Source organism: Limulus polyphemus, unplaced genomic scaffold (genome assembly GCF_000517525.1).
Source record: "Limulus polyphemus unplaced genomic scaffold, Limulus_polyphemus-2.1.2 Scaffold1567, whole genome shotgun sequence".
Lineage (NCBI taxonomy): Eukaryota > Metazoa > Arthropoda > Merostomata > Xiphosura > Limulidae > Limulus > Limulus polyphemus.
The window spans coordinates 576-10,781 of NW_013667177.1; the positions used below are offsets into that span (position 1 = coordinate 576).

Below are 10,206 nucleotides of genomic sequence, written 5' to 3' on the forward strand. Positions count from 1 at the left end.
AATACTGATCTCAAAAATAATTATATTTATTTGTTTTCTCAAATATTAACCTATTTATAGAAATATTTCAGAAAAAATTCAAAGTTAAACTTGTAGGCTTAACTAGCCAATGAATTAACTTGTTAATCATTTGTATATTGTTTTATGAAACAAGTTTGATTTAAAAGTTTTGTTTTTTTATAAAGCCACCTTTTCATGATTGACAATTTTTAACAGATTTTGTGGTTGTGAAGTCTTAGTTCTAAAATTCTATTTGAAAATTAAGCACTGTTTGACTGTTTAATATTCTCTTACAGAATGGGGAAGTTGAAGGAAGCAAGACCACTGAAAATAGCATAGAAAAGAAAAAAGATAATGTAAGCAATGTGAAAAATGTTTTACTCTAGATAAATTTTTTCAAGACATTTTAGGCATGTGTAGTTTTCCTTTAATTTTTCGTGTAATTTAATAAAAATTGATTTGGGATAATTTTCCATAACTGCATAAATCATGATAGGTTGTTCACACTATTTAGTAACAAGCTAGTTTCAGAAAATTTATTGTATTTTATTTTTGAAATTGTAATTGTGTTTTTGAGGCTTATGAAAAAGTTACTTTGAAGGATTTTATGACACTGTTTATTTTATCTGTAAATATATTTTCTTACTTGGCTGTCCCACAAACCCTTTTTTTATTTATCCAATAAACCCGAATTTTGTGATTTTTCTTGGAGCTACTGTTAAGTTTGGTTAAAACAATTGCTACTCATACTGAATAAATTTTTGAATGGTTTAAGAAATATTGATAATTTTAATTCAGTTTCATTCTTGCAAGTTTCATAATATACAGAAAATTTACTGAAGTTGGCAGTAATGCACTTGTCACAGAAATTGATCTGCATAATTTCATTTAACAATGCTATATGCTAAAGAATTTGTATTAAAAAAAGTTTGAAATTTTAAAACCAACAAAGATGTTTCTACAAAAATAATAGGAAACCAAATAAGATAGTTAAAAATTAGAAATTACATCAGAGAAACAAATTTACACTTCATCGTATCTATAACCTTTCTTGCAGAAGTAGCTCCCAAGGAAAAAATGAGATATTTTAGAGAATTTGAAATACTGCCCAATATTTTTTTTAAATCGGGGTTTCTGAACCTTTTACACCTCAGCTCACTTGGTTATTTGGCACAACAGTAAAGGCCCATATATGCAGTTAATGAACTTTTTTATTTCTAGCATGCAACTGTCCATAACTCTGTGTCTTGTGACCCACTGATTGAGAATCACTGCCGTAAAGCATTACAAAAAAATGTTGTTGTTAAACAAATATACTGTTAAAATATATTTAAGTTTCCCTCTGTCATAAATTTTAAAATGATGTATTGTTTTAAAAAAAAGTGATTTTTCCATAACTGCATAATGATAACTCATGGTAGGTTGTTGAAACTATTTAGTAACAAGCTAGTTTTAGAAAACTTGTTTTCTTTTGTCCTTAAAATTGAATATATATAACGGCCCATTTTTTATACTTTAGGAAGAAATGGAAATTAAAAAAGAAGAACTCAGAGATGTGATTGGTAAGTAATTTTACAGTACACAAGTTTATGAATTTTACATTTGGCATGTAACTGTTTACAAATGTGCAGAAATAAGAGTATGTTTAAAATACTATGCACAAATCAAAGGATAAGTAAAATGTATAAATGTTTGTTATGACAAGGTCAAACCACAGTTATAAAACAATCGCAGTTACTCCCCTCCAGTTCATTTTTATGTAAGGCAGGCCTGTAATGATTCACCATGAGATATGAAATACAAATGTTCAGTTTTTCAGTTGTTTCTTATATTTGATATTATTTGATAGAGGTGATTTTACACCTTTACCGTTCATGACATTTTACTTCAATTTGAAGCATGGTCATCACAAACAGCAAAATTAACTTTGCTCCTATGTTGCATACTTAACATAGTAAGGTTTTGGAGTATCCTCCATCCAGTTTGCTGAAGGAGCTGTTTCCAGGACATCCGTAAAGTTAGTTAATGGCATGTGATTCATTTCATATCTCCTATACCTTGGTGGAAGTTTGAGTGTGAAGGCTATCCCATTTTTAATCTTCTTCATAGTATGTGCTAACCAGTATATTATAGTTGGGGTGGGTATTATACATTAGACTGAATGTTGCAACACGAAACGTTATGGGATGTGATTCTTAAAGCATATGGCATTAATGGTACCATTCCAAAGGTTATAAAAGTTGGTACATCATCAGTGCAAATTTCTGCTCACTCCAAAATTCCACCATGACCATATGTGTCATATTCCTTTGTGAAAATTGTGTTCAGTCTTGTTTTAAATTTTTCCTGGGAAATTTCATGCTGCAGCCAGATGACAAATGTATTACTCATCTGTTAAAAGAATATTACTCCTCATGTTGGTGATCCATAAATGTGTTCTTGGAACCATTATGTGTAATATTTATTATGCTCTGCTGTCACTGGCATGTGTCTCCTTAGACATCTGGCATACAGATTAGCCTTGTAAAGACCTGTTTCTAACTTTATGTAGAATGACATGGTGTCCAGTTTAAAGCTACAAACATATGATTTGATCTTGGAATGATAGTATTGAGCCAGAAACAGACCTTGTGGTCATTTGTTCGTGTTGTTTATAGTTTGTCTTTTCTAGATGTCTTAAGTAACTGCACCACTGCCTTCAAAGCAGTTCCTTATTCTGCAAATAACACATTGAGGCTCGTGGCCAGCTTGATGTAAGTGATTAGCTTTTATTTATTTAATGGCTCTTTGTAAAATATTTAGATGTCTTCTCTGAGACTTAGATATGACTCATGAACACTTTGGAGTACTTAAAACTGATTAACTTGAAAGTGACAATTGAGATATGATTTTGTGAAACCAGTACATATATAGAATAGTCTGAATGACTGGTCATTTGTAAATTAGGTCGCACATCTGATCTTTAGATGTTTGATTTACATAATAATGAATTGAAAGGAGTGATTGATATTGTTTTACAGCAGTTATTTTTGCTATATCATGGATAACTACCGTATTACAAGTTTTGATTTCCTTTAGTTGTTTGATGTAGTGTATTTAATAGTGGTGATTTAGTTATGTTTGTGCTAGTTGATTCTTTAGTTTTTTTTGTGTTGTTTTGTTTTTGATGTTACTATGGTAAACCCATCTTGATTTGTATCTTCTTCATCAGAGTGTTGTGTATGTTTCTGTTTCATTTGTACTTATTATATCAACATCATAGGTTTTATCTGTGTTAGTTTGTTTAATACTAGCTGAACTTTGTACTTTGGATTTGTCTGTAGGATTCTCGAGCACTACCTCAGTATGAGATGTTTCTCCTGCCTCTGTATCGTTATCTGAATTTTCCGCAGAGTCGTTTAGTTTACATTTCCTTCTACGTGCTTTTCTTTTTCTTCTTAAAGCTCCACTTTGTTGTTTTATTGTGTCTAATTGTTTTTTTACTTCATAACAGTATTTTAATTTGGCTAAGAAGTGGTTCATTTAATACTAGGTTTTCTAAAGGGCCACCTAATAAACTAGACTTCCTTTTTTTTTTCGTTTCTGGTGCCATAGTCTCTTGTTTTAGTTCTTGGGTTGATGCTATTTTCTTTTTTGTGTACTGAAGTGGCACTTCAGGGAGTGCCATTTCACACTCACAGTCGGTCTTTCTTTGCCGTGTTGGTTATACTTCAAGTCGTCAGCTTAATCGTACAGTACAGTGTTCTTTGGAGATTTTGTCTTTGATTCATCGTAGGGTTTGGCTGGTGAGACAATCGCACAGGTGGTGGTCTTTTTTAAGCCGGCACAGGTCTCGGTGTGAACCTAAATGGAGTGAAGGTAGGTGGTCATCCATGTTTTTGACGATATATTGTGGTGCTCTTTGAAATCACGTATGCTCTCTACCATTAAACAAACTGATCCTCTTGTTGCGAATTGCAAAAGAACTAATGCACATTTGAAATTGAAAATGAGCTCTTTCTATTGGTTATAAACAAGTATGTTAAATAAGGTGATGTGGTTTTGGAAACTGCCTTAAAGGTGAAAGACAAATGGTCAGGGCTTGAATTGTTGGTTGGGAAAATTTATTATCTCACTAAATGGAAAGTTATGGATTGAAACTGTACTTTGGAACTTGGAATTGTTTATATATTGTGTCCACATAGACAGTGTACATGTTGGGCTATTGGAGTTATACTGGCTAAAATGGAATAATTGAGAGCACTTGCATATGGCAGTAAAGATTGAAAGTTTTTTTTTTTTAATTTGAATTATAAACTATATTCTGATACTAATTTTATCAATGTGTTAATAATAAAGTTGTTTAAGTTTTGAAAATGTAACTGAAGCTGTAAAAGGTTGTGACATGCATAGAGGAGCCGAACTATTACCATAGGGTTACTTTTAAGCTTTTATTGCCCAGCTTGTAACATGTAAGCAGTTTATTCATCTATAAATACAACAAGAACACATTAGCACATTCTCATACACAGATGCAATGTGCTGTTAAATATGTGCACTCAAATGTGTAGCTAAATAAGCCTAGTATGTTCCAAAACTACTATCATTTAACTAGCTTTCTAACTAAGGTATAAATAGGTAAAAAAATTCCATTACTGCCATGAGAAACAACTTGCTTACACACACACACACATACATCAGTCACTTCATCTCAACTAATATCAGTTGCTGCCAAATTAAGAGATTGTTGGAATCTTGAAATAGGAAAAAAAGTTCTGTCTTTTGATTATAAACATGTACATCAAATAAAAAAGCATAGTTTTAAAAACTGCTTTGAAATTTAAGAATAGATGAGTGAGGCTTCTATCATAGGTTAGAAAAAATGGATGTCTCATCAAATGAAGAAGTTGAAATTTTACATTTGACCCTGTCAATATTTATAGCTTGTGTTTATGTTAGTGTAGAAGCTATACTATTGAAGTTATACAAACTAAAAAAGATGAGATTAAGAGTGCATGCACATCATATAACAGCACAAGTGAAGATTGAGTATATTTACCTACTTTTAAAATTAAGAAATTAAATTTTAAACTGTGTTCTAATGCCAAGTTTATTGAAATACATTGATAATAAAGTTTGTTTAATTAAATTTCTGACGTAACTAAAGTGTGACATGATCAGTCGACAGACACCATACTCAAATAAATAATAGAAAATAATTTATTGCGTGATGTTTGGTCACAATTTTGGAGAAACAGTAGTGTAGAGTTGCCAGTGAAAAAGTTGCATACCTTATTTGGCTAAAGCACTCAAGGATTCATTCACACACTTTGACTGGTAACTTTAAAACTTTATGAGGTGCAATATTAAATAGTTGTAATTACCTATAACTTGGACAGATATTACCAATAATAATTGGGAGTTCAATCTAGAGCCTGAAAATTAAAAACATCAAAATTTGTTGAGTTTGGAAGTTGATTGTGAATTGAAATTGAAAAACCTTCTAAGTATGAATAAAATGCCTAATTTTAACTAAAAAAACAGTTCTCCCAACATGCACTGTTTCTTTTTTTATTTTAAAAGGAATCCATGTTTAGTTTTTCTCCTTTTTTTTTCTTCTCCAGGTCAGACATATGTGGTAGAAGTTAAAGGATTCTTCTGTACAATTTGTCATAAATTCTTTAAAGATTTGGATTCTGTTACCCACTGCAAGAGTGAGGAACACTGCAACAACTTTGAGGTAATGAAACAAGTCTTACTATTTTACTGTCAACTTATTTCTGTGATGTTCATTTTAAGGATATTATACAGATCAAAAATCAATGTACTGAATAAACTAATAAAGTTTTCTTTGCTTTTTGATTAAAAACTACTGCTTTCACCAACTCTGAACTAATGGACAGATGTCTGTTTTTTGTAGTTTAGAGAAGACGAATAAAGATAATTGCTGTGAAGTTTCTTTTGTGTAAATAAATGTGATTTCATTCTATCCTTTCATCCATTATGGAGAGTTGAAAGTATTTAAATGTTATCAAGTCAAGTCTTGTATAGAATTTCATATTATTATTATTATATGGTTAAAAATCTAAACAAAATACTCATTATTAACTTGCATATATTTATTGGCCACCGTTGGTTGATATTAATTTAGTTAATTAATTTTTCGTTTTAAGAAAGAAGGATTTAAGCATAATGCTTGTTTGTACTTGTACTGTAATTGTGTTTAGTTTTTGTTAAAAATCCATTTTTTTTCTGTCATGATCTTGGAAATCTTAATTGTTTTATCACATGTTGGATGTGAACAATTATATCCATTTTCAAGAAAATTTATACAAATAAACTTATTTTTAAATCTAATTATAACAAACTTAAACAAATTTGTTTTAACTTGTGGGATTTTCTCTCACTAGCTTGAGTTTATGAACTAAAATTTAACATCCTTGGGAAAACATTTGTGTTCATATTTAGCTTAGGTTTAGTTTGAGCTTTATCTATATTTTATTGTTTCCTCCTAGCTGGGAATTTAGTTAACCTGACTTCAAAATTTGCATACATTATTTAATTTTAAATTGAAATGTTGGTATTTGAACACTTAAAATTCATAATTTAAAAATTGAACCTCAAGGAATTATATTTCTGGTTTGTTACAGACAAATGTGTTATATGTAATTCTTTGGTCATCACGCATGCTGTTAAATTTTCATTTTCTGTAGCAATAATTGAAAAAAAAATTTTAACTCTTTCAGAAACTTCAGAAAGCTATTGAGAAACGAGAAGCTAAAAGAAAAGCTGCGGAGGAGGCAAAACAAAAAGCAGAAGAAGAAGCTAAAAAGAGGGCAGAAGAACAGGCTAAAAAGAAAGTTGAAGAAGATGTGAAAGAAAAGTCTGAATCAATGGAAACGGAGAGTCCAGAAGAGACAAAATCATCTACAGATAATCCGAAAAATGTTGAAGATGATAAGGCTGAACATGACCAGGAAATGTCAGAAGAGCAAGACAAGTCAGTTACTGCAGTAAAAGAGGAAATCTTAGAGGAAAAAAATAAAGATCAGAAGCAAAACAAGCCTGAAGAGGAAGAGGGTAAAGAAAAACATGTTTCTTCAGAACTAGATGAATTTCTTGGACCAGTTGATGACCTTCAGCCAACATCTCAAGAGAATGTAGATGATCAACAGCTTATTTCATCATTAGTTACGGATACTCGAGAACAAGAAAACTCTGAGCTGGTTGCCTCACTTTCATCACATATAGGTGCTAAAGATGGAGAGGCCAAACAGGCTAAATTTGAGAAATCCCAGGAGGGTGATGAAGATGAAGAGGAGGAGGAGGAAGAAGAAGATGATGATGCTGACACTAGCCAAGAAATCAGTTCACCTTCCATTGCTACAAGAAACCGTGGAAAGGCTCGTGGACGAGGAAGAGCACGTGGAAGGGGAAAGAGGAAGTCTTGAAGACGAAACCTTTTCTCTCCCTGCTTATATGTGTGAATGTTTTTATCTTCATCTTATATTCATGAAAGTAGTGATACATGTTCCAGTTTTACTGGTATTACTTTAAATATTTTACTGTAGTCAATCACTTAGTCTGTACAAAATGATTTTCACTAAATAGAACACACACAAAGCAGGGCAGGCTTCAAATATGTTGAGTAATTGACTTTCATATATTCTTTTATATGTTACTGAGTTCTTTGTTGTTGTTGTCAATGTTATGGTGTAATAAAGTGAAAGTGCTCTTGGCTCTATCTGCAGATGTTCTAGTTTAAAATATTAAATATATAAACATGCAGAGAATGAAAGGTACATGTCTAATTTGTGACTTTACTATACTAAGAACTTTTTAATTCAGGTGGGTTTCCACAGTGTATGGTTATAATACAAGGATGACTTACTCTTACAGATTTTTCCACCACTAATGTTTTTTATTACTTCTGATAGTTCTGGTTATGGACTCTTCCTCTTCTGTGCAGTCTCCATTGCAGGAGGATTTTTTTTTTTTTAGCACAATGCCAGAAGTTCAATATTGTTCCACTTCACAAAATTTTCCAAAGTTCTTCATCCATGATCAAATGATGATTCCTAAGAGCTTGTTTGAACAACTCAAAAATGCTCATTTATGGAAGATGTATGCAAGTTGTATAGCATGAATTTACATTTGTCATTGCATCTTTCAGAGAAACTGGCTGCAAGTTGACTTGGATGCTTTGTTTTTGACATCATAATCCCAGCACTTTAGTCTGAAAGTATTCCGAGTTCATCTTAACATTTTGTTTGACTCTTCACTGATTTAATTTTAATATTATGGATGCAAACCACCATAAAGCCTTCGGAAAATCTTTGGTCGTGTTCTTTTTAAAATTTGTCTCCAGCAGAACAATAATAAATTCCCTGGATTGTGTGGGCATATGCTTCATCTCGTGTAAAGATATATTTAATCTGTTACATACCACTTATGCAGCTGTTTTACAGTTGATATTTTGTTAAGCTGTGTGCTCTAGGAGAAGCTTGTGGATGCTGCTCAAGTGTTGTTTTTTTTTTAGACCTAAATCAATATGAATTATTTTCGATTACAAGGAGGCAATTTCTTTAGTTACGATAGACCACTGTTCTTGGAATAACTTTTTGTTACAAGCTGTTTAACTTTCTTCATACCTCCAGTTTGTAACCAGTAGCCTGTTTTGTATGTTTTTTTATTCCTGCTGGAATTGAGTATTTTTTCTTCTTGCTTTACTGATATGGTTCAACTTTAAGATTTTACTTTGCAGGCATTTATAATCAGAAAAGAAGATTACTTTTCATTTGAATGTCTTGTAATGTGTTGGCTCCATTGACAATTGCAAATTATAACACAGCAACTGAATTACAACGAGAGGATCAGGACTTTTAACCAGTGTAGTCACATGATAGGGATAAGGTAGAGATGCAGATTGTTTCTGAACGTTGTGAAAAACTCTGTATTAATATTGTCAGGCATTTAAACTTAAATTATAACATCTTGAAATAACTTATGTTTATGCTAGTGAGAACATATGAGCAAGCTTCATCCACCTGGGGAAGTGTGGTAATAAAATTTTGAACTCTTAACATAAATATTGGCTATGCTAGTGTAAGTGGACTGATAGGTCATTACTTACTGTTTTATGCAAGTTAGGTTTTTGTAGTTTTTAAGAAACGTTGCATAACTAGGATAGAGTTTTGGAATTTCAGAATATATGTAGAACCACAAAAGGACCAGTTTTTTGAGTTTGTACTTGTTAAAATTTGATTGACTCATATTGGTTCAAAAGGATTCTTTAACTTACAAGTTTTTGAAGCATGTAGTTTGCCTTCAGTTACAAATTCCATAGAACAAATTTGTCAACCACATTGATTTATTTCCCAGTTAAAGTGGAAGAATAGTATAGAAAGCTGAAGAGAGGCTATTGTATAGCCAGAAATTGTAATTTGACCAAAAGTATTTTTAGTGATAGAATATTTGTATGGTGCAAAAGTGTCATTAAATGGGGGTGAGAGAGAGAGAGATGAAATTAAACCTAAGCCTCAATGTGGAGCCTTTTAATTGTTATACACTTAACGTAATTTAAATTGCAGTGTTAGTGTTAAAATAATTGAGAAATATTCCAATATTTTAAGTAAAATCAACAGAAACGCTCACTTCAATTAGCTAGTGTTTGAGAAGTTAAGGATGGAAACTGAAAAATAGCTTGGATTAAAATTAATCATGGTAATTATAAATATTACAAGAAATACATAAAAGAGTAAGTCTGATATTTATCCATTGCAATGGTACAGTTGGTTTTATTAGCTGAGGAGTTGTTCAGTAGAAACAGTTTGCATTGTCTAAAGTCTTGTGTTGATTTCAGTTTACATTTTGAATGAGAAGATGCCATTTGTTTAAAACCTTGCTGTTGCTCGAGAGAACCTTTTTCAAGATTGGTGATAAAATTTGTGAAGGCAGATTTTTAATTCGTTAAGAAATTCTAAGTCTAGAGATTTAAATTTAACTGATGACTTGTAGTAGAATTGTATAGTTCCTGTATTACTCCTCCCCTCACTTTAGCAGAAGCTATTTTATCACAATCTGATCTCAGCTGTAAATACCTCCCTCATCATGAATTGACAATGCATATCTACACTTGATTTTTTTTGCTAAAATTCTAATAATTAATTAATTAAAAACAACGTTTTATATTTACACAATAAAAACTTATTGAAGCCGTACGGCTTC

At 31.5% G+C, this 10,206-nt stretch overlaps 1 protein-coding gene across 1 annotated transcript; it reads left to right on the forward strand.

Moving 5' to 3' along the window:
• Positions 1-296: 296 nt before the first annotated feature.
• LOC106464131 (vicilin-like seed storage protein At2g18540) lies at positions 297-7,723 on the forward strand (the record flags this gene model as incomplete). Its single annotated transcript, XM_013924241.2, has 4 exons — positions 297-356; positions 1,520-1,562; positions 5,604-5,719; positions 6,726-7,723. Coding segments are annotated over 4 exons (924 nt in total), but the record flags the coding sequence as incomplete, so codon positions are not given.
• Between the last annotated feature and the right edge of the window lie 2,483 nt (positions 7,724-10,206).